The sequence below is a fragment of the Leptosomus discolor genome, chromosome Z (genome assembly GCF_034619465.1).
Source record: "Leptosomus discolor isolate bLepDis1 chromosome Z, bLepDis1.hap2, whole genome shotgun sequence".
NCBI lineage: Eukaryota > Metazoa > Chordata > Aves > Leptosomiformes > Leptosomidae > Leptosomus > Leptosomus discolor.
The window spans coordinates 82,362,299-82,385,037 of record NC_141419.1 but is presented as its reverse complement, the minus strand read 5'-3'; the positions used below and the strand labels follow the sequence as shown (position 1 = coordinate 82,385,037).

Sequence of the window (22,739 nt, the reverse complement as noted above, 5' to 3'; positions counted from 1 at the left end):
GCACACCCCCCTCCCATACCCACCACCCCCCAATAAAGCATCTCCTTGGCGGTGGCTTCGGTGGCTCTGTATGAGGGTGGCCGTGTCCACCTTGCAAGGGGTGCATGCATGCGGGGGGCTTACGCGCACACAGCCCCTCGCTCCCTGCCCCGCACCTCCTGCTCCTGCCGGGCCTCAGCTGGTCCCCGTGGCTATATTTAGTGGCGAGGGGTGGGGGACTGCGGGGGAGGGGGAAGCTGGTGCTGGCACGACATGCGGCCCACCTGGCACCACCGGTGGGACTGCCTGGGCCCCCGCCAGCCGCGCAGGGGACCGCAGCCCGCCGGGGAGAATGGCCGCTCTGTTCAGCCTCCGGCTTGGTGGCGCTGGTGGCGGAGGCCCCCCGGGAGCAGCGTGGGGGCCGTGGCAGAGCCCTGTTGCTTCCCCACACCCGCCCACCGCCCACCTGACGCACCTAGTATAACACGGGGAATGTTTTCGGGGTGCAAATGAACCTTAAAAATGCTGGATGTGGTTGTTTCCCATCTCTGAGACCTGCTCGAGCATCAGTGCAGGCTGGGGACGCTCTTGGACATGGGACAGCCCTGCATCGGGCCTGGGGACCCCAAAGAGGGGTGCCTGGAGAGGTGGGGACTTCAAAGAAGGGTGAGGGATCACCAGGGCATCATCCCACAGGGCTTACCCAGAGCAGCCCCCCCCAGGGACACTGTGCCTGGCGGAGGGCGACTGCTGGCACGCGAGGTCAGGGGACAGACGCCCGCAATGGTGTTTCCTCCTGCGCCGGCTTTATTTTGTCAGTCCCCAGGGCAGCACAGCGGTCACAGCCCCATGGGGCTCGGCCACGGGGGTGGGGGTGAGGGGGAGGCGGGGGCCAACGGCTGTTTTCGTTCCTCAGCCAAGGAGTATTATCAATGACGCAAGTTCCCAAAAGAGCCAGGCAGGGGGGCGGCGGGGGATGTCTCAGCTGGCAAGAGGCAGCCAGATGTGCTCCAGAAGCTCCAGGGTTGCTGCCCCCATGGTGATGCTGACAGGGTGCAGCCCCATGGAAGTGCCCCAAATGTGGTTTGTGCCTTCAGTGTCCCTTTGGTGTCCCCTAGGCCCCCATGCTGCTTGGCTAGGCTTCTGCCTGCCCTGGGGACAAGCCCACATCTGTCTGGTGGGGAATTTGGGGATGCACCTTGGGGTGCGAGCTGGGAAAGGGTGCCCAGGCTGAGCATGAGCTGGGGTGCAGGTGCACCTCAGGGGCCAGCCTTGACCAGCAGCGTGCACCCCAGCACCCTGACAGCGAGCACCCAGCCCTCGGGGCACCCAGCGGCAGCAGGGCTGGTGTAGCCCTAGCACGGGGGCTGGGGGGGGGGGGGGGGGGGGGCTGTGCTGCCCTTTGCCGAGCCTGAGCTCCAGGGCACGTCGCTCCCTCTCCCCCACAGCTGTGCAGCAGATGGGCTCCGAGGAGCCCCTGCTTGGCGTGGGGCCCAGCGCCCGGAGGGAGGAGCGGTTCCCGCTGGGGGCCCCGTCCGGCAAAGGCCAGAGGGGCCTGGCACATCCCCGGCCAGGAAAAACAAAGAGGCCCCAGCGCCGAGCGCACGGTGGCCCCGGCAGCACACACCGCAGAGCCCTGGAATAACAGTCCTCGCAGCGGAGCCCGCCGCACGCTATCAAAGGGCCCTTCTTCTGCCTGCCCTCCGCCGGGACTGGGGCCGGGGGGCCCAGCGAGGGATGGCGGCGAAGGGAGCGGCTCCACGCCTGCGGGGAACCGGCTGTGCCCAGCCAGGCGCCGGGCCCGTCCCACCCCGTCACCCTGGGCCAGCCGTGGGTCCCTGGGGCAAACGGGCGTGACCGAGGGCCAAGCCCAAATGGCCGCGGGGGGCGTGGGGAGGGGAGGGGGGTGTCTCACTTGGGTCAAGCCATGGGGAGCAGCGCGTCCCCAGGCGCCCGGTGCTGGGCACGTCCCTCCTGCCGCCCCGGCGGGGCTGAGCTGTGTCGTCGCCCCCCACCCCGAGAGAGCCTCCGGGCCACCCGTGCCCCCAGGCCAGGCCCTGCGAGCTCTGGCTGGGCCCAGGGCTCCTCCCCGGCCGCCGGCGGTGGCGGCTCCAAGGCCCCAGGGCAGCCCGGGGCAGGGGGACACGGACCCCCCGGGGTGGGGACAGTCGCTGCTGCCGAAGCCCAGCCATGCTGCGTCACTCCTTCCTGCCCCGGCCCCTCCCACTTGTCCCGGCCACGCCCCTCTGGCCATGGCCACGCCCGCTTGCCACTCTCCCCTCGAATCCTGCCTCTTGGCCCCGTGTAGGCCCCGCCCCCTCCCGTTCAGGCTTCCGCCAATGGGAGGTGCGCACGCACCCTGCGCCACCAATGAGCTTGTTTACCGTCTCCACGGAGACGGGGGCCGTTTCACCCCGCGCAGGCGTCGTGGAGCCAGGAGTGGGGCAGAGACTCAGCGAGGGTGGGCCGGGCCGGGCCGGGCCGGGCCGGGCCGGGGGCACCGGGGCGGGCGGGAGGCGCGTTGCGGGGTGTAGAGCACAGGGTGACCCCCCCCCCCGAGGGATACATTTTGCGGGGCAGGGGCCTGGGTGGGTTGGGGGCATGGCCTGGGGAGCATTAAGGGGACCGGGGGTTGCACTTGGGGAGGAGGTAGGGTGCAGAGCCCCGGAAGGGGACACAGTGCGGGGGGAGCATTGGGGGGCAAAGCCTGGACTGGGGACACTGGAGGGGGGATGTTTCGGGGGGGGGGGGGGGGCAGGGGGGGAGAGTGGATTTATGGAGAGGGAGACCCCCTCCGGAGTGCAGACCCAGCAGCAGGCACTGCTTCTGCCCCTTAAAAGGGAGTCCTTTGTCCCCCGCCCCAGGGTGGGAGTGACACCACGGGGGATCTAGGGTCCACGCCCTCAGGGCCCTGCCCACTCTGGTGGAGGCTGGGGACATGGTGGGCAAGGGGGGGCTGAAAGATGTGCCCCACTGCCTTTCCTCAGGGACTGTCCCCACCTTCAGGGGTGGCTCTGATGGGCCACATGCCTCCCATGCACCCTAGGGACAGGCCACCGTGCGTGGTCAGGGTCCACAGTCATGGCCTCCTACCTGACGTGCCAACAGAGAAGCCCCTGTGCCACAGGGAGACACTGACAGCCGTGACCGAGACGCCCCAGGAGACATCAGCCACAGCCGAGGTTCCCCAGGAGATGCTGTCGGCCGCATCCGAGCTGCCCACCGAGGCCCTGCCAGCTGTGCCCGGTGCAGTGCCACCCACTGAGGCTGGGAAGGATCCCTATGGGGCCGAGCTGCCACCCTGCCCTGGAAAATGGGGGACTTGCCCTGGCGAGGCACCCCCCATCACAGTGCCAGTGCTGCCCACCTCCCTGCAGATGCCAGCAGAGCAGCCCAGCCAGTTGGTGCCCCACGGGAGCTGCTTGATCCACAACTGTCACGAGGAGGTAACCGGTCACCATCGCCTTGAGGGCCATAAGGGGAATGCCCCTCAAAAGCCATCCCACCACACCCCACGTGCTGATCCTGTGAAGACCCCCTGCCTCTGGGCAGCCCCCTCTCTTTAAATAGACGTCCTTGGCCCAGCCAGAGCTCCCTGGATGACCTTGAGCCCAGCAGGTTGGAAAGGGGATGAAATTCAATAGCACAAAAGGCACAGGCAGGCATGCGGGGAGAGACAGCAAGGCTTTGGGAGGAGAGCCTGGGTGCAGGGATGCCTGCTTGGGCAAGCCAGGCTGGGGTTACATGGGCCAAACCGTGCCACAGCCTGGGGACCCCACGGTTTGTTTGAGTGCCGTAAGAGCACTTTGCGCAGCTGTAAGGGCAGCCTGGGCATGCACGGGGTTGGGGCAGGAATACAAGGCTGGCTGACCCCTGGCAGGCAGAAATCACCCCTGCCCAAGCCACAGGTGCCCCTGCTCCAGCTTTCCCAGGGGCTGGCTGGAAGGGCCATCCCTGCTTTTTTGCAGCTTGTGCCTCTGGGGCTGCTCCCAGGGCTTGTGTCGGGCACCTGCGTGCATGGCACGGCCTTAGGTATGTGGCCCCGTGGGACTATCAAAAGCCTAAAATCTGGGAGTGGGCACAGGTCACTGCAGAGTGGGCTCCTGCCCACTTCCCGCAGTCCCCAATGTCTGTCTCCAGAGAGCCACAAACCCTCTGGACCTTGTGCCGGGACAGGAGCCAGGCAGTGAGGGCTTCACCCACCGGCATGGCCACCATGGGCTGCTGGTCAACCAGCTCCTCTCCTGGCCCACCAACAGCACCACTGCGAAGGACACCTATGGCCCACCACACAGGGCCCTGCTGCTGGGGCAAGGTGAGGCTGAGCCCCCGTCTCCCCAAACCATATGCCCCAGCAAAAGGCAGCAAGGGGATCTTAGCTGCGGAGTTGATGGCACCTTCCCCCCACAGGGCAGCGGAGGGCCATACTGGAGTCCATGCTGTACCAGAAATACAGGCAAGCCTGCGTCCCCGCGTGCCACCCACGCCTGAAGCCATGCCCCAGAGGAGAGGACACTGCTGCAGGTGCCTGCCTGGGGTGGGGGGAGACCCTATAGCTGAGGGGTGCGGGGGTCTGTTCTGCCAGCAGGAAGGAGATGCTGGAGAAGATCTGTCCCCCCCGGATGCCCATGGAGTCGGTCTCCACCACGCACCACGACTACCGTGCTGGGGGCTGCCAGTTCACACCACTGCCTGCCACCCAGGTACAGGCAGGGGACAGCCACCCTCAGCTTGTGGCAGCCTCCAGGAGCCCAAAAGGCTCCCATGTCCCTCCCCGGGATGTTCCTCCCTGCCCACTGTCACCTTGCTTCCATCTGCAGCCCCACAACTACTTCACAGAGCAGCCCTGCAGCTTCTGGCTGGAGCAAGCCCACAGCCTGCCTGTAAGCCCCCCTGGCACCCTGCCCTGCTGGCACCTGGGGGACTTGGCTGCTGACAGAGATGTCTCTGCTTTCCTCCCCTCCAGGGCGTCACCAGCATCCGCAGTGGGAACAGTCCCTTTCGGAGGAACGCAGCCTTCTCCACTCCCATCACCGAGTACCTACAGCAGCCCCTGCCCCCCTGAGCAGTCATCTCCAGCTCCACAAGCAATAAAAACCAGTGGAGCACAGGTGGTCCCAGCATCCTTGCTGCCCCAGGGTTGTCCTCAGGCTGGGCGTTTGGAGGGGGAGCACCTGGCATCCCGATCCCCACAGGGACGTGCAGCGCAGGCGCGGGGACAGCCTCCAGCCCCTCTGCAAGTCACTGCTGCCCCAAAACATGCTATGGTCTTAAGCCTCCCTCCTTGAGCACGGAGAGAGAGACCTTGACACAGCCCTGTCCCCTGGGACATGCCCTCTCCCGACACCCACAGTGGGTGACATGCGGCCCCAGTCCCCGTCCCCAGGCACAGGTGGGTTCCAGTAAGAGGCAGTGGTGCTGCTGCCAGAGCATGAGCTCAGAGGAACGTACTGCAGCCCTCAAGCCAAAGCAAACCCCGCTGTGGCGGCTCTGCCTTCCCAGCACTGCCTGCAGCCCTCGCCAGCCACCGCTGCAGCTGCCCTGCACTGGCCCCCAGTGCCCTGACCCCCATCCCATGCCGCAGCTGGACCCCCGGGGTACTAAGCTCTGGGATGCCCCAGGCAGCTGTCCCCAGCCCAGGCTGAGCTCATTGTTGGGGTCTCCCTCTGCCAGCCCCGCAACCCGCTTGATGCTCCAGGGTAGAGTGAAGCAGAGGTCGGGGGACGGAGGGATTTGGGGAGGTTTGTATTTCAACAAAATAGTTTGCAGCGACTCCTATATTTACACCTGGGGGAGGGGGGGTATTTACATGACCCGGTGGGGCTATATACAGTGGAGCGGGAGATCGGGGAGGGAGGGGAGCCACGGCATTGATGCCTGCCCTGGCCAAGAGGTCAGTCCCAGCAGGAGACCCTGTTTCCCCACCCCAGGGAGTGGGTGACAAGGGCATAACTTCTGCCGGGGGCTGGGTACTGAAAAGAGACGGCAAAGTGCCCTGCGGGGCAGCCAGGCCCCGGGAGCGGCTCAGAGCCAGCTGAGCCATGGGGGAGAGGGCAGGGGCAGCAGGACCCCAGAGAGTAGGGGGATAAGGGGTTTCCCCCTGGGCTGGACTGGGGCTGGTTCCCTCCATCCAGCAGAAGCTGTGGGGGGGAGGTGGGCTTTGCTGGTGCGGATGGAGGGGGTCAAGCAGTGCCATGGCTGCTGGCCCCCCCACGCCCAAGCCCTGCTGAAGCAGGGGGGCTACGGTGATGGTGAGGGGCTGTGGTGACGGGGGGTGAGGTGCCGATGCATCCCGGGGGTCCAGGCACAGGGAACTGTTGGCAGCCCCACTGGAGTTGGGGGCTCCACCACAGCCACTGGGCTCAGATGACTTTGGGGTCTTTCCTCTCACCCAGCAGCCAGTACGTCCGCATCTTCCCCTTGCCCTGGGGGGCAGAGAGGGGTGGTGAGACCCCCATCCCCACCCCTGGCGATGCTCCTTGGGTGCCATCCCCAGCACCGTGGAAGAGTGCTCAGCCCCAGCCCACCCACCCATCACATGCCCTTGTGGCAGGAAGGGCTGGCACCCCACCAGGGTCCCCGCGCCCTCACCTTCATCTCCACATCCCCACGCAGCTCCAGCTCGAAGCAGCCGAACTCATCCAGGACTTCCTTGGTGGTGGACGAGACGTGGATCTTCAGAGCTGGATGGCACAGAGGGGCAAAAGCAACATGGCTGGGTCCAGGAGCGGGGCGTGACCTGAGCCACCGGACCCCAGCTGCCAGCCCCATGGCTCACCCTGGCCGTTGGACTCCATGCGGGACGCGGTGTTCACTGTGTCCCCAAAGAGGCAGTACCGTGGCATCTTCAGACCGACGACGCCAGCGCACACAGGACCTGTGGGTGCAGAGATGCCTGTGGCTGCTGCAGGGTGGGTGGGCAAGCATCCCCTCAGCCGCAGTGCCGGCCAGTGTGGTGGCTCACCGGTGTGTATGCCAATGCGCAGGTGGAGCTGGTCATTGGGCCGGTGCCGGATCTTGAAGGTTTTGACAGCCTCGAGCAGGGCCAGGGCCATGCGAGCAATCTCACGGGCGTGCAGCTTCCCGTTGCGCACCGGCAGCCCCGACACCACCATGTAGGCATCCCCGATGGTCTCCACCTGTGGGGTCAGGGGAAGTGAGTACACCCCGGGCCCCTCGCTGCCCACCTCACTTCTAGGGAGCTGCGCTTGCTCACCCTCCCCTCACCTTGTAAACGTCAAAGTTGTCGATGATGGCATCGAAGCAAGTGTAGAGATCGTTAAGCAGCGTCACGACCTGGATGGAGCAAGGGTGCGAGTGGAACTGGGAGTGGGCATGTCCCCCCAGTCCCAGAGACGGCACTACCAGGGTCATGAGTCCCCCCACCACCAGCCCCACAGCGGGGCTGCCCCCCCAAGCCCTGCTTTCACCTGCATGGGGGTGCTCTCCGCCGAGAGGGCAGTGAAACCCACGATGTCGCTGAAGTAGATGGTGACGCTGTCAAAAGCCTCCGCCCGCACCGTCTCCCCGCGCTTCAGCTGCTCTGCCACAGAGCTGGCGAGGACAGGAGGTATGGTAGTGGGCTCCCACCCCATACCCCCTGCTACCCCTGCGTCCCTTGCCCTACACCAGCATGGAGAGCCAGCAAAGGACCCTGTGCTTGCATGGCGGTGGGTGCACGCTGGCCCCATGCCAACCCCCAGACCCACACACTCCCGTCTCTCCCGCTCTCACTGGGGCAGAATCTGGTAGAGAAGGTTCTCCGCCTTGCGCTTCTCCTCCAGGTAGGCCTGCGTCCGCTCCTCCACCAGTTTCTCCAGGTTGTTGGCATACTGCTCCATGCGTGACAGCAGGTTGTCCAGGATGCTGGTGCTGCCCTCCCTGCCGGGGTGCAGGCAGCTGGCACCGTGGGAAGAGTTGCCCCCCAATCGCTGCACCCATGGCTGCCCTGGCTCCTGCCCAGGGCCACCCTCCCCACTCGCCAGCCACCCACTTGTTGAATCTACGGATGAAGATCTTGATCTGGCTGAAGTCGGGGCGCTCAGCTGGCTCCTGCGCCCAGCAGCGCTCCATCAGCACTGCCAGCTCCTCACTGTGCACCCCGATGTCGATGGAGGGGCGGAAGAAGGGCTTCTGGCTGTTACGCACCTTCTGCACAATCTCTGCCGGGGGGAGGGTGGCCGACAGTGAGCACCAGACCTCCCTGGCAGGAACAGGACCACCCACCTGCCCCCCACGCTCACCTTTGGGGCTCAGGTCCATGCCCTCAATGTAGAAGGGGCCATTGCGCAGGGCGACCTCCTGCACAATGATGCCGAAGCTGTAGACATCTGCTTTCTGCATGCCCGGGGTAGGCAGACACCCCTTCTGCAGCAGCTCTGGGGCCGTCCACAGCTTCTCTGGTGGGACACAGCCAAGGGGTGGTGAGGCGGGGCCACCCTGCCCCCCTGTTCCCCCTGAGCAGGCACTCACTGGCATAGAGAGCGTGCGTGTCCTCGCCGTCGCAGGGTGAGCGGAAGCTGGCCAGCCCGTAGTCGGTGATCTTCAGCACGAACCGGCTGTCCACCACGCAGTTGGATGACTTGAGGCTGCCGTGGTGGCCAATGATGCTGTTGTGCAGGAAGGCCATTCCCTGGGACAGACCAACATGGTGAAGCTGGCATCCTTCAGGCACCTCCCCCAGGCCCTCGTACCCCTTGCTTGCGTACCTTGACAATGTCGTTGATGAGGGAGTAGCGGAACATCCAGTCCAGGTTGATGCTCTCATTCTCCAGGACATCCTGGGGCAGCACATTGAGTGGACCCCACCAAGCACCCATGGGATGGTGGCACCAGCACCAGCCTCACCAAGTACCCAGCCGCAGGGGATCTCTGAGGTACCCACCCTCTCCCCTCCACTGGCCTCTGACACCTGCTTGGGCAGCTCTGCTGCGAGTCTTGTGAGGCTTGGGTGGCCACCAGCATCTACGGCCCTGTCCTCAATAGCCAGCCCAGTCAGGCCACCAGGAGTGTCTAAGTGTCAGTCCCAGTGCCCCTGAGCCCCCCTACCTGCAGGCTGCCCCGTGGGCAGTACTCGGTGACGATGCAGATGTTGGGGGGGTCAATGCATGCCCCAATGAAGCGGGTCAGGTGGTTGAACTGGATGTCCCGCATCTGGACATGGAAGCAGAGACAAGATAGGCTTGAGATCAGAGGGGATGGGTTGCTGGTCCCACCAGCATCCCCCCCCACTGCCAGGAACAGCCCCCACACCCCCAAGCAGGGTGCCCACCCCAGCCCAGACCCTAAACCTACGTGTTTCAGCTCAAAGAGCACCTGCCGCGTCAGCTCGATGCGCTTCTTGTTGATGTGCTTGATGGCCACTACGTTGCCCTGGGGTGCCAGGGACAGGGAAGAGGTTAGCACCCACTGTGCAAATTTGGGGAGGGGAGGAAGGTGCCAGCACCCTGTGGGCTAGAGGTTCAGCCAAGGGGGAGCACCCCAACAGGACTGGGGGGTTTTGGCAGAAGGGCTCAGCTCCCTGCCTGCTGCACTGACCTTGAAGTGACCGGTGTTGGCAAAGATCTGGTACTTGCCATGGGTGGTCATCAGGGAGCCGTAGCTGGAGCCACGCTGTGGGGAAGGAGGAGGGTTAGGGATGGGGACTCTAGGGATGGAGTGAGAGGTGACAGGCATCAATGAAGCAGGGCAGGGACACCCAGGGGTGCGCAGGGAATGGTCAAGGACAAGCTCTGCATGCTCTGTAGGGAGGGTGAAGACTATAGGGTGAGGTATGGCATGCTGCAGGGGATGTAGGGGGTGTAGAGGATAGATAAGGTGTGGCTGTGTAGTGGATGGAGGGCCACGTAAGGGCTTGATGAGGTATGGTGCTGTGTAGAGGATTCAGGGCTGCATAGAAAATGGATAAAGAGTGGCTCTGCAGGGGATGGAGAGCTATGTAGGGAGGGAGGGCTGTGTAGGGGATGGATGCAATGGGGCCATGCCTCTGTAGGGGATGGAGGGCCATTTAGGGGATCAACAAGGAAGGATTGTCACACAGGGAGAGAGGGCAACATAGGGGCAGGAAAAGGAAAAGGAGAAGGTTGTGCCTCAGGGCTGATATCTCTCACCAGGGACAGGGTGAGGCGGCTGCCTGCTGCCTTGTGGTACCGCTCGGGGCTCCCGAACTGCAGCTCATCCCAGCGGATTCTCCATAGCATGCTGGCAAGCTCCTTCTCCAGCATCAGCTTCCTGGGGGGCACATGGGGATCAGGCCCTCATACCCTCCGTGCCTGCCCCCCTGCCAGACGGAGGGGTGCCCAGCACCCAGGCAGAGGCTCCCCCAGCCCCAACTGACCTGAAGATGAGGAAGCTGGAGATGCCAAACATAACAAAGGTGAGGCCGGTGCCCAAAGCCACGATGGCCAGCATGGACAGGGGGGCTGCAAGCAGGAGAGGATATCAGCATGGCCCAGCAGGCCACGGGTGCCAGGCTGCCACGCACCCACAGGGAAGGGTGCTGGGGACCAAGGGACGTGGGAACTCAGTATACCCACTTTTATCGCAGGATGGGTCATCCACATCAAAGACACAGGGCGGGTTGTCCAAGGGGGGGGCCCCCTTCACCCAGGGGATGGGTCGTCCCAGCCAATGGATCTGCTTCTCCACACCTGAGTAGTGTCCCACCACCTATGGCAGAGAGAGCTGAGCGCCCCCCCCCCCAGCCCCCAGCCTCCCAACCCTCAGCCCCAGCTGCTGGCAGAATCCCAGTGCCAGCCCCCACCTCATACTGCCCACTTTCGGGGTCGGCCATGGCCCACAGGTTGAAGTCAGTGTCCCGGTCATTGTTGCTGTCCATGCTTACCAGCCCCGTTACCCCTGCAGGAGAAGCGAGACTCAGGTGGGATGGGGACCAGGTTCCACTGCCCCCATGGCACCCGCAGTCCAGCCGTCCCTGTCCCATCCTTACCCTGGAACTTGCGGTCCCGCATCTTCTCAATGATGTGGGTGGCGTTTTTCTTGGAGCCGCCCTCCCGCAGGGTCTCGTTCAGCACCATGGCGTACAGCAGCATCCCATCATAGAAACACCCCGCCACCAGGTTCATCTGCCGGCAGTGGGGGGACCTCAGCACACCTGTGGCCACGCACACAGGAGCACCCTGGCCCCAGGACCCTCACACCGGGCCCACGCACCCACCCGTGGCCCCATAACCCAACACTGGGGCCAACACGCACCCTGCCGGGATGGTAGTGCCCACAGCTGTTCCCACCAAGGATGGGGCCTCTGGCATTGCCTGCGGCTGTGTCCCACCTTCCGCATCCTGGTGAGGTGCCACGGCCCCATGTGGAGGGTCCCCATCACCCCATCACACAGGGGGTCTCACTCACCAGGGAGTAGTTGAGCTGCACCCCGAATTTCTGCTTAGCTCGCAGGATGAGCTGGGTTTGGAAGTGCTGATACTCGGGGTTTTGGGGCTCATAGTAGGTGATCACCAGCACCATCTGGAACCGAGCACAGCATCCTGGATCACACACTGGGGCCAGGTCAGGGAGATCCCTGTCCACAGGCAGGAGGGCACAGCTCACCTGGAAAGCCTCACGCAGCCCCGAGTCCTGGCCTGGGCTCTGTTGCCAGGGCTTGAAGGGGTCACGGGCAGAGTCACCCCGCAGGCTTTCCCCAAAGACGTCCAGGTAGAAGAAGACGTAGTCGCCGTTGGTGAGGTTCTCCCGCTGCGCCAGCTGCATGATCTGCCGCAGCATCTCTGGCGGCCCGCAGAGATACACCACTGCCAGTGAGATGCGGGGCATCACAGGGGGCGATGCCAGCCCCCCACACACCTGGGGCACCCCGGCCAGGTGTGGGGTGGGATGCTTTCCCTTGGGGCGACGGAACAGAGCAACCCTGGGGGCACGCTCGGTGGCTGCGGGGAGGATGGAGCAGGAGGAGCGAGCAGCGCTCGGCTCACCCCCTTCTCATGCCACATGCCCCATGGCCACAGAGCCCACTCAGCCCCACCGCCCTCGCTGGTCCTGACCCACTCTTGCTCCATCAGCTGAAGGAGCAAAGGAGAGCAGGGGAACCCTCGCTCTAAAGTATGAGGCAGACGCCCTACGCACAGGCCCCCCCGACACCCTCCTCCAGCACCCACACGTACCCTGCTCTAGCAAAAGCCACCCGGGGGATCTCTGCCTCAACATCTGCTCCCCACCAGCCCCAGCCAAGGGACTGGGGAGGGGGCTGGGAGAGGCGTCGGGGCCGTGCGCCAGAGGCCCCTGGGGAACCTGGTCTGGGGAACAGGACAAACCCATGTTTGGGTTTGCGGCCCGCCGGCCGTGCGGCAGGAATGCGCAGGTTCCCGGATTCCAGCACCTTCGGTGGCTGCCGGCGCTAATTGGAAACAGAGCATCTCGCTGGTGCGACCCACGCGGCAAGGGGGTGCCCAGGCCCCATCTGGCCGCCCCGCGTGCCCCCACCCGCTGCTGGGGGCTCGGCCAGACCCAGTGGGATGCCCACCCGGGTGCTGTGATGGGGGCGGCGTCAGGCTGGCACAAAGCATTGCAGGCCGTGGGGGTGGGCACCCGAGAGTGTCCAAAACCCCCCCAAGCAGGGGCCCTTCTTGCCCTCGCTGAGGATCCTGTCACTGCCTCCTCCCTCCCCACGGAAAACCAGGGCCCCTGCTCCAGCCAGCCTGGCTGGGAACCCAGGATTGAGCAATGGAGGAGGCGGCGGAGCGGGGGGAGCGGGGGGAGCTGGGGGGGCGGGGGGGGGGAGGTGGTGCGCTGAAGGAATGTCACGCTTGGGCGCTGGCCCCGGCGCACAGCCCTTCTGCATGGGGCCCGGCACCCCAGCCGGATCCGGAGTGCGGGGAGGGCTGAGGATAACAAAGAAGTCCTGCACCCTGGGATCAGGTCCCAGCTGCTGGAGGGCAGCCGGCCATGCAGGCAGCAGGGCTGACAGGGTCACCCACGGAGGCAGCAAGGCAGCCCACGGGTGGGGGGTGGGAGAAGAAACCCACTTCGGGTGCAGGAAACCCACAGCGACGTGGGGAGCTGCTCCCGGGCACGGGGGAGAGGGAAATCGCAGCAGCTTGGGCTGTGCGTGAGCAAAAGCCCATTTCAGGGTCTGAAATGGTTTCCCTCTGAGTGCTGCAATACCTCAAATAAACACTCTTGGCTTCCTCCCTTCGCTAGTCCCGCACCCAGAAATGTGCTGTCCCCAGATTTCTTGGTCAGGATGGGCAGCCCAGCATTTCTCCAGCACGCAGAGGCTGAGGGTCCCCCCACAAGGGGACACAGCATGGGACCCTCCCCATCCCATCTCAGGCGCCAGGAAAAGGCAGCCCACGGCACCACACGGGCTGAGGAGCCACAACAGCTGGTGGCAGATGGTGGGACGCCCCAGGCAGTTGGCCCCCGCAGCGGCGGCAGCCAAAGCCCGTCTGGTCAAAGGCCACCGAGCAAGGGGATCGATGGCGCCTGCACTGCTCCCCAGGGACAGGTTGCAGGAGATGTACAGAAGGGAAGGGTCAATGCTTGGGGCTCTCAGTGACGCTGGCAGCTGCCTCCAGCTGGCAGCCTCCTGCCTGGCCAGCAGCACCCCTGCCTGCTCAATGACACCCCCCCCCCTGCCGGGGGTTGGTGAATGGTCAAAGGCAGCCTCAGTACCACAGAGGACAAGGGGAATGGGGTTCAGCGAGGCTAGGGTACATGCAGCATTATTTAGGAAGCATTTATTTCCTCTGTGATGCAGGCGGCAGAGTGCATGGCCCTGACCCCAAGCATGTATACGGGTGGCAAGACGCTGCCTGACCCCTGCATGATAGAAGATAACCCTAAAGTGAGGGTGAATCCTGGTTTCGGGCAGCAAATCCCAATTTTGAGCGGCCCCATCAGCACACAGCGCTGCAGCGTGGAAACCCTTGCCCTGGCCAAGTGGCTGTCCCGCGCCCAAGGGAATTGCGGGGGTGAGAACCTAGCGCACCCCCTCCCAGCAGCAGCACCCAGCCGTCTCCCCAGGCAGGGGACCTGGGCTGTGCAGACAGATGCTCTGGTAATTCCCTCAACCACAGCTCTAATTATATCAGCGCTTTTGCAAGTGGCAGGAGAGACGTGGGGCCCTGCACGTCGCCCAGGCACTGGTGAGAGGATCAATGGGAAGTGTGAGGCGGCCACACATGGGATGGGGCGATGCACCCACATCCCCCCGTGCCCACTCCTCAGAGCCACCAACGTCGGGGATCAGCAGCACCAGGGGCACACAGTCAGGCAGGGAAGCGGCTTTCCCCAGGAAAGGTTTAGCAAACTCCTGCCCATCACCTGGGAGAAGGAAGGTGATGCCAAGAGGGATGACATGCAGTGTCATTGCAGGACATGGACACGGCTGTGACTAAAGCTCCTGCTTCCCTCTCTGTGCCACACCACGCAGGGGTGGGCACCCTTGGAACAGCCTTGCAGGGTCTCCACTCCCTGCCCCACACCCCCGGGTTAGGAAAGCACCTAACATCAGCATTGCAGTCCTGAGCACCTGTCCCCGTGGGGCCAAGCACTCAGCCCCACACCCTGCCCCCATCTCTGGGCTGTGGCCAGAGGGGCCCAGACCCCTCCAACATCCCGGCTTATAGGGCCCCCAGGTCTCTGCCCATGCCTGGCCTCCTCCCCCAGCAGCCATGACTCCCTGCCTGCACCAGAAGCAATCGAATCCCATCGGGGTGATTTACGGCACCAAGCCAGAAACGTTGACGGGAATCACTGGTTTTAGCCTTTTTCCCTGCATGTCCTTTGCCCCTGCCCCACGTGAAGCTCCGCACCCCACAGTTGGTGATGGCATATGCAGGGAGCTTCCATCTCAGCCCCTCGGCCAAGCAAACAAGAGGGGCAGCCACAAGTTGCTCAGCTCCTGCAGCCCACCATGGGATGCCCAGACCCATGGACCCAGCCTCACGGTCCTCAGTCTGAGGGGAACCCAGTCCAGCACCCCAAAGTGCCCCAGCCATGTGCCCCCCTGCCCCTGTCCCACACACACTCAGTCATGTCTCCCACTGTCCCATCTGGCTCCACTCATCCCAGCTTGATGTCCTTCTTAATGACACAGCATCTCAGGATCCATTAAGAAGCATCACGGAGCGGCTGGCTCCATGATCGATACACCCCGCTCATCAATAATGAAAGAGCATCATGCTGCCCTTGCTTTCCAGCTGCCTCCGTAAGCCCCTCCATTTCCTCCCAGTCCCAATATAACCACTCTCTTGGGGCACTCACGAGGCACCAAATTGATTTATCCCTCCATCAGAAGGGTGGGGCCACTCCCAGCCCCGTCCCTGGAGTGCAGCGGGGACTGGGGCACCCAGTTACCAGGTTGGGGGGCTATGCCCGAGCATGGCATGGCCACCTCTGCATGTCAGCACCAGGCTGCTCTGGGCATGTAACCACAGCTGGCACTGCCCTTCAGATGGCCACGTCTACATCACCACCTTCAGCCTCCATGGTAGCTGGGTCCCACCTGCCCCTGGGGATGCCCTGATCCTGCTAATGCAGAGGGTAGGGTGGCCCCAGTGCCCCTCACACCACGCATCCCACCAAGGTGAGGGTCTGCCCTGGCTCTTCCCTGGCACAGGGTGACTGAGCTTGGACGCAGGGAGCAGGACCCTGTGGCCCCCAACCCTTCCCTGATCCCCACACTGGCACTGGCATGGCCTGGAGATCTCAGGTCCTACCTTGTTCCCTGTGCACCCACCTCCCTGTACAGGTCCTGCTGCTCCCCCAACCCCACCATGATAAAATGTACCCACCCCTCACTGCACCCTGTGTACAACCCACTTTGCCCACCCCTCCCCTTGCGCCACATGGGTCCCACTGTGCCCTCAGCCCATCCTCATGCCCCACAAGGGTCCCACTGAGCTCCCAGTTGTCCCCCCCAGTGCGCCACACGGGCCCCAATATGTCCCTGGCCCCTTGCTGTGTCACACACAAGTCTCACCCTGCCCACCCCCTACTGCACCCCACATAGGTCCCACCATGTCCTTGGCCCCTCGCTCTGCCCTGCATTGGGTCCCATTGTGTCCTCAGCCCCTCACTGCACCCCACACAGGTTCTGCTGTGTCCTCAGACCCTTGCAGTGCCTCCCAAAAGGTGCCACTGTCTCCTTGGCCTGTTGCTGTGCCCCACATGGATCCCACTGTGTCCTGATCTCCTTGCTGTGCCCCACACAGATCTCACTGCCCTCCTAGCCCCTTGCTAAGCCCTATGCAGATCTGGCCCCCTAACCCCTTGCTGTGCCTCAGATGGGTTCTGCTGCCAGCCCCCCCCCCCCCCCCCCCCGATCCCTTGCTGCGCCCCACATAGGTCCCACTGCGCTCCTAGTCCCTTGCTGCATCCTACACGGGTCCCATTGCATCCCTGTCCCCTCGCTGTGCCCCAGATGTGTCCCATGGCACCCCCAGCCCCTTGTTGTACCCTGTGTGTGCTCCACAGCACTCCCGTCCACTCGCTGCACCCCAGACAGGTCCCACCGCACCCCCAGCCCCTTGCTACACTCTATGTGTGCCACATAGCACCCCTGTCCCCCCGCTGTGCCCCAGACGGGTCCCACCGCATCTCTGTCCCCTCGCTGCGCCCCACACGGATCCCACCCCATCCTCAGCCCCACGGAGGATTCTGCCTCCTCCCCGAGCCCTGCGCAGCTCCCTTCGCGGGAAGCCCACCCCCCCACCCCCCCACAACCTCCCCGGGCGCTCAGCCCCGTCCCCCGCGGGGTTCCCCCGCGGCCCCCGTCCCCCCACGCCGCGCCGCGCCGCCCCACGCACCGCGCCCGTTGGCCTTGATGAAGTGCACGGCAGTGTCGGGGCCGCCCTCGTCGGGGGAGTAGATGTGGTGGCGGACGGTGAGGTTGCTGCCGTCCTGCAACTCCTGGTAGACACCCTCGACGGTGAAGTAGTAGGGTCGGTCGTCGGTCTTGCGGTCCACGTAGAGGAGGACGGCGCGGGCGCTCCAGTTGAAGTGGGCGTGGAGGTGGGAGACGAAAGCGCCCAGTTTAGGAGCCGAGGGCCCGGTACGCACCGTCGTGCTGTAATGCTCCCGTTTGCGGCTGAAACCGGCCGCCACCGCCCCGCCGGTGATGAGCGGCAGTCTCCAGTGCGAAGCGAAGCGCCCCACAGAAGCGGCGGGGTAGACGCATCCCGGCCCGAAAAGGACGTCGGGGTCGTGGTAGAGCTTCAGGTCCACGGCGTTGAGCGGTGCCACGTACTCGGAGCAAGCGCCCTCCAGCTCCGAGCTCATGAACTCGACGCGCACCGAGAAGGGCCGCGGCAGGAGCGGCGGCTCCCCCCGCTCCAGCGCTTCCAGCGCCAGGCTCAGCGCCGGCCCCACGCGCGGCCAAGCCCACGCGTAGCTCACGTTGCGCTCCGGCAGCACCACCGCCACCGTCAAGTTGGCCACCGTCCCGTCGGGGGTCGTCGCCCGCCGCCCCCCGCCCGCCGCCGCCGCCGCCACCGGCAGCAGCACCAGCAGCAGCGGCAGCGGCAGCAGCAGCGGCAGCCGCGGAGCCATGGGCCGCGCTGGCTCCTCCGCCCCGGCCGCCGCCCGCCGCTCCTGCGCCCCCGTCGTGCCCCCCCGCCCCCCCGCCCTCCCCCGCCGGGCGGCACCGCCCCGGGGCCGCCCAGCGCCCTCTGCCGCGCCGCTCCCCCGCCCGGCCGGCCGGCCCGGGGATGGGCGGCACCGCGGCGGGGAGCCGGGGGGTTGGCGGTGTCCCCTTGGGGGGTGGGCTAGTGGGATTGGGGGCATTGGGGAAGGGGTGCACCGGCTCTGGGTAGGGGGAGGCACGGTGGGGGGGTTGCTCGCCTGATGGGTGTCCCCGGTGGAGGGATCCCCCTTCCCTCCCAGTGGGGTGTTTAGGAAGGGGACTCTCCAGGTCCGGCAGCCCGCAGTGGCCAGGATTGAGGAGGGTTGCCTGGTTTCTGGGGGGGTGGCGTGGTCCAGGAGGGGGGTTGAGGAGGGGGCATCTAGGTTCCGGATGTCTCCAGTGGGGGGAGATTGAGGAAGGGGCACCTTGGTTTTGGGGGGCTCCAGTGAGGAGGGGCTGGGAGGAGGCATCCGGGTTCAATGGGGACCCACTGGCTGGGGACTGGGCAGGGGATGCCCCATTCTGGGGGTCCTCACCAGGGGCTGGGGAAGACCCTGGCCAATGGGGTGTAGGGGGGGGTGTGATGGGGCCTTGGCAAAGGGGTGCCCTGGGGAGGGGTGTCCCCACTGCGGTGGGTGTGAGGAGGGACAAGGCTGTCGTATGCAGCCAGCTGATAGGGGAGGCGACATCCTGCGTGTGGGTGTCCCTACCAGGGATTTCAGGGAGGTCTTGGGCTGCAGGTTACAGGAGGAGTCAGGCTCTGGGGAGAGGGTGCCCAGGATCTGGGTACCCCATTTGAGGGTACATCCAGTGCCCGGGGTATGGGTATCCCCACTGGGAGCAGTGGGGAGGGTAGGGAGATCCCCGAGGATTTGGGACGCAGGGGGTCGACTGGGGAGTCTGGCCCTGAGAAGTGGGATGCCCTGGGGGATCCAGATGTCCCTGACACCCAGGATGTCCACCCAGCAGTGGCAGGTACAAGCGGGAAGCCACGCCACAGGGATCCTGTGTTCGTCCTGCCTGTCCCTGCTCGACACATGGCCTGGCCAGGGCGGGCAAGCAAGGGGGGGTTGAGGGCAGGGGGTGCCGGGGAGGCTGCTGGAGGCAGCGGGTGTGTCACCACTGTGGATTTTAAGGCTCCAGCCCCTGTGCTGTGGGGCACAGACCTGTGGGGTCAGGTCGTAGGAGGGGAGGGGGCTGCGAGGGTAGCAGAGGGGCCGGGGGACAGCCCATGGAGCATGGGGGAGCGCTCTGGGGACAAAGGCTGGCTCTGAGGCAGGGAGCACTGCGCAGCCCCCCAGGATGCTGTAGGGCAGAACGGGGCTGCCGATCCTGCCCAGGAATTTGGGAAAGGACCTGGGGGGATGCCAGCCCTTGCTGCCGTGTGTGTGTGAGGGCTGCCTCAGCTCGGGGGGACACAGAGGCGCCCTGCGTTTGCAGAGGGGGACTCGGTGGGACAGGGGGGGCTCGGCGGGGGCAGCATGCCTGTGGTACATTCCTCGCATTCCCAGCCTGCTGCCTGCTCCCATGGGGGGGGGGGGTGTGTGTCTGGGGGTGGTGGTGGGGATGTTGACAGCCCCTGCCCCTCGGCTCAAAGCTATGGGGGCCAACATGCGTGTGTGGGGCACAGGGGGTAGCTCAAGAGGAGTGAAGTGGCTACATGGGGACCCGGCAGATTTTTCTGGTACCCCTGGGCCTGCAAGGTCCCTCAGGGTTCAGATGAATGAGCGATGCAGCGCTGACTGGCAGGCAGGGAGTCCCTGTCTCCTCCTGGGATTTGGGGCAGGACACTAGAGCAGAGCTGAACTGTGGGCACAGCACCCCAGGGTGCCCTTGCAGGGTCCTTCCGCAGCTGGGACTGCCGGGAATCCTGTCCTCTCTCGCTGTCCCTGCCAGTGCCACTGCAGGTGTCCCTGCCATGAATGACATGTCCTTCCCATCACAGAGTCACGGAGCTCAGCTCACCCCGCCTGCTACAACCCGAGCTGGGGCGATTGGGTTGCTGGCTATAAATACCCTGGTCTGGTCGTGGCACAGAGCCGACAGCGGTGCCTGCAGCCTTTCTGCCGCAGGACGGTGAAATCCAACCGGTAGTGAATACAGACGAGAAAAGAGAAGCTGGAAGGGTCTAGAAGAGCTTCCCTGTGGGGTGTGGAGCTGGGCATGGTGGGCCAGTGACAGTTTCACTGAGGACCACAGCCTCTGCAAAATCACCCCTGCTGCTGGAGGCTCACGGGGTGCTGGTGGTGCCAGGTCCTGTGCCCTCCACATGTTGCCACACCAAGGGGGGGGGGGGGGGGGGGGGGGGGGGAGGGGGTGTGTGTCCTGACCCATGGTGGCATCTCCAAGCCTTGGGTTAGGCTCACTCGGTGGCACAGGCCAGGGTGCAGCAGGGGGGCAAAGGGTCTGGCAGCAGCCTGGGTGGGAAAAGCCTTCTCCAACCCGTCCTCTCCCTGCCTGCAGTCAGCAGGGAGTGGGCAGCGAGTCACTTGGACGTGGTAATGCTCTCACAGGACCTGCTGTAGGCAGAGTGCAGCCCGTGGGGGGGCAACAACCCTGGCAAATTTTTTTTTTTTAAAAAAAAAAAGATATGTGGAGAAAAAAAGCTGTGGGAGCAGCCTGGGGGGACTTGCTGCAGGTGGGATGGGGTGTGTGGGCTGCCCTGTCGGGGGGAGCCATGGGTGCCAGAGCACCCCGTGTTTGCGTGTGCGTGCCAGCAGAGGGGGCCTGGTCACCGCTGCCTGTACACCGTACACCCCTGCAACGGGGGACACCTGCTACAACCTACCTGGCTGTGCCTGCTGCAGCTCAGATACCCAGGCAGCTGGAGGGCATGTGGGCCCATGGAAGTCCGTGGTGGTCTCTGGTGGTCTGTGGCAGTCCACAGAGGTCCATGAAGTTCTACAGTGGATTGTAGTTGTCTGTGGTGGTCTGTGGATGTCCACAACGGTCTATGGTGAACTGTGGTAGTCCATGACGGTCCATGGTGGTCCGTGGTGGTCCATGATAGTCTATGGTGGTCCACAGTGGCTCATGACAGTTCATGGTGGTCTATGGTGGACTGTGGTGACCCATGGCAGTCCATGGAGGTCCATGATGGTCTATGGTGGTCTATGGTGGTCCATGGCAGACCACAGAGTTCCATGGTGGTCTACAGTGGACTGTTGTGGCTGTGATGGTCCATGGTGGTCTGTGATAGTCCATGGTGGTCTGTGAGAGTCCATGGTGGACTGTGTGTGTCCATGGTGGGCCATGGTGGTCCATGGTGGCCCTCACACTACACCAGAGCATGGTGGGCCCCAAGGGCACAGGCATGCCCACTTGCCCCAGGGAGCTTATGCCTGTGAGGTTCCAGTCTTGTTTTCCGTGTTCCCAGCAAGAGAAACCAAGCCCCTTGTCCACAAAGGTGATGATTGTTTAACGGCTAAAAAATGTTTTTCCACCTCCTAGGGCACAGCAACATGAGCTAGCGGGCTGCAGGGCCCTGCCAAGCTCCTTCACGTCTGCACTGAGAGTAGGGCCAGAAAGTTGTCAGCCTTGGGAAGTGGCTGTAAAGAGCGTTGCAGGCACCACAAGTGGATGCCTGCAGCATGGTCAGCTCCACCGGGGTTAGGTGAAGGAGTTGTGCAGGCACTGCTGTGCCAGGGCACATATGGCACCGGGTCATGGGGAGGTCTAGCATGGATGGGCAGCAGCCCCATCTTGCTGGAGACTGGGGGCTGTAAATGGAGTTGTAAGGGGGGGTGGGGTGTGCACAGGAAGAGGGCAGGGATGGAGAGGGCACCACTGAAGGTCACCACCTCCATCCAACTGGAAGCCAGGGCTCTGCTGGGCTTTCCATCCCTGGTGCTGGAGGAGCCGCCCCACCCCAAGTGGGAAAGGAACATCTCCAGAAGTCTGGGGTGGCTTTGGCCAGGTGGGCACAAAACAGAGAGATGGGCGCAGGCACGTGGGGTGACCTCTGCACATATGGGCTTCCTACACTCCTGCTATCCAGGCTCCTTGTTTGGGTTCGGGATTTGTGTGCCAATAGCAGAAAAAAAGGAGCAGATGCAAATATGTTGAAGGGAAAAATGTGGGTAATGAGACAGCTGTGTCATCTCCCTGGTTCAGGGCAGGGGCTGTCCTGGTATGCCTGTGGGGACAGCCCCCAGCACCCACACCTCTCCATGCTCCAGACCTATGTTGGGACCCTCAAGTGTCCTTGCAGGGCAACGGGACTGGATGTGTCACCCATGACCCCCTTCAGGCAGGCGCTGCCCATGCTGAGCTGGGGGCACCTCCTGCGTTGCTATCCCCTCCATCTTCCTGAAGACCCCTAGCCCAAGTACAAGGGGCCCTGGCCCCATGCTTAGGTGGTCTCTTCCACCATGAAGCCACCAGCCATCTGTGGCTTTTCCTATAGGGTATCCCTGAAGCAGGGTAGGTGCTCCCATGGTTCCAAACAAACAGCCCGTGATGCACCGGGGCAATGCAGGGTGCATCTGTCTTTCTGATCCCAGAGAGAGGCCAGAGAAAGATCCACGGGATCCATCCAGGACCCAGAAAGCCCAAGTGTCTCATGGTGCTACCCTTGTCCCTGCATCCCACTGAAGCCTAGGCCCCAGGACAGGTCTGGGAGTCCCCAGGGGCTCCTCAGCACATCCCAGAGCAGTTACATGCCAGGGTCAGCGCTGGTGGCACAGCACTGCTGTGGCAAAGTCCCCTTCATTCCAGGGTGCCTGGACCCCTGACCTCCCCAACAGATCCCCAGGCCCAACAGGAGCATGGCACTTTTTTGGCCGGTGCGGCTCCTGCGTGGCCCAGGAATGATCTCCCAGGGTTATTTCTGACTCACAGGACAGGAAACGTTTTGGGGTTTAAGCTGAGCTGAATAATGTGCTCATTTCCTTGTGCCAACTACAAAGCACCTGCTCCAGGGGATTTATGGAGTGCCGGCCTCTCGCACTCACTGCGCGGCTGCCCGCCCGGATGTTTTTATTTTCCCAGGATGGCCAGCAAGTGCCAAGGCTTGTTTTCCTAAACACCTCACACGCTCCTGGCATGTTTCCTTGAGGGGAGCCCAGGCAGAGGCATGGGCTGCAGCACACCTAGGGTGCTGCTGTGCCAGGGGTGTTGGTGTGCCAGATTGTGTACCAGCACCCTACTGGGGCTGAGGGCACTG

General features: G+C 64.2%; 2 protein-coding genes across 2 annotated transcripts; one reads left to right on the top strand and one right to left on the bottom strand.

Moving 5' to 3' along the window:
* Positions 1-4,574: 4,574 nt before the first annotated feature.
* Positions 4,575-5,044, top strand: SPAG8 (sperm associated antigen 8). Its single transcript, XM_086480172.1, has 3 exons — positions 4,575-4,682; positions 4,800-4,862; positions 4,946-5,044. Exons 1-3 carry the CDS (start codon positions 4,575-4,577, stop codon positions 5,042-5,044), a joined length of 270 nt encoding a protein of 89 aa, XP_086336298.1.
* A 1,297-nt stretch (positions 5,045-6,341) lies between these two features.
* On the bottom strand, positions 6,342-17,502 carry NPR2 (natriuretic peptide receptor 2). The gene is made up of 22 exons (XM_086479168.1): positions 16,761-17,502; positions 11,545-11,744; positions 11,347-11,460; positions 10,928-11,063; positions 10,742-10,836; positions 10,515-10,647; positions 10,316-10,400; positions 10,089-10,209; positions 9,517-9,591; positions 9,274-9,351; positions 9,028-9,132; positions 8,688-8,759; positions 8,452-8,611; positions 8,223-8,378; positions 7,973-8,141; positions 7,714-7,860; positions 7,410-7,533; positions 7,207-7,275; positions 6,944-7,118; positions 6,758-6,856; positions 6,571-6,662; positions 6,342-6,404 (listed from the first exon to the last, which is right to left on the bottom strand). The coding sequence occupies exons 1-22, from the start codon at positions 17,500-17,502 to the stop codon at positions 6,342-6,344; spliced, it is 3,210 nt and encodes a 1,069-aa protein (XP_086335294.1).
* Between the last annotated feature and the right edge of the window lie 5,237 nt (positions 17,503-22,739).

What these genes read in the sequence shown, in the direction of transcription:
- SPAG8 (XM_086480172.1), top strand. Translation starts at nt 4,575, where the DNA reads ATGCTGGAGAAGATCTGTCCCCCCCGGATGCCCATGGAGTCGGTCTCC. An exon ending in CACCACTGCCTGCCACCCAG is followed by an intron (nt 4,683 to 4,799) that starts GTACAGGCAGGG and finishes TTCCATCTGCAG; the next exon opens with CCCCACAACTACTTCACAGA. An exon ending in AGCAAGCCCACAGCCTGCCT is followed by an intron (nt 4,863 to 4,945) that starts GTAAGCCCCCCT and finishes CCTCCCCTCCAG; the next exon opens with GGCGTCACCAGCATCCGCAG.
- NPR2 (XM_086479168.1), bottom strand. Translation starts at nt 17,502, where the DNA reads ATGGCTCCGCGGCTGCCGCTGCTGCTGCCGCTGCCGCTGCTGCTGGTG. An exon ending in TGCTCTTTGAGCTGAAACAC is followed by an intron (nt 9,133 to 9,273) that starts GTAGGTTTAGGG and finishes TTCCATGTCCAG; the next exon opens with ATGCGGGACATCCAGTTCAA. An exon ending in CATGGAGTCCAACGGCCAGG is followed by an intron (nt 6,663 to 6,757) that starts GTGAGCCATGGG and finishes TGTGCCATCCAG; the next exon opens with CTCTGAAGATCCACGTCTCG.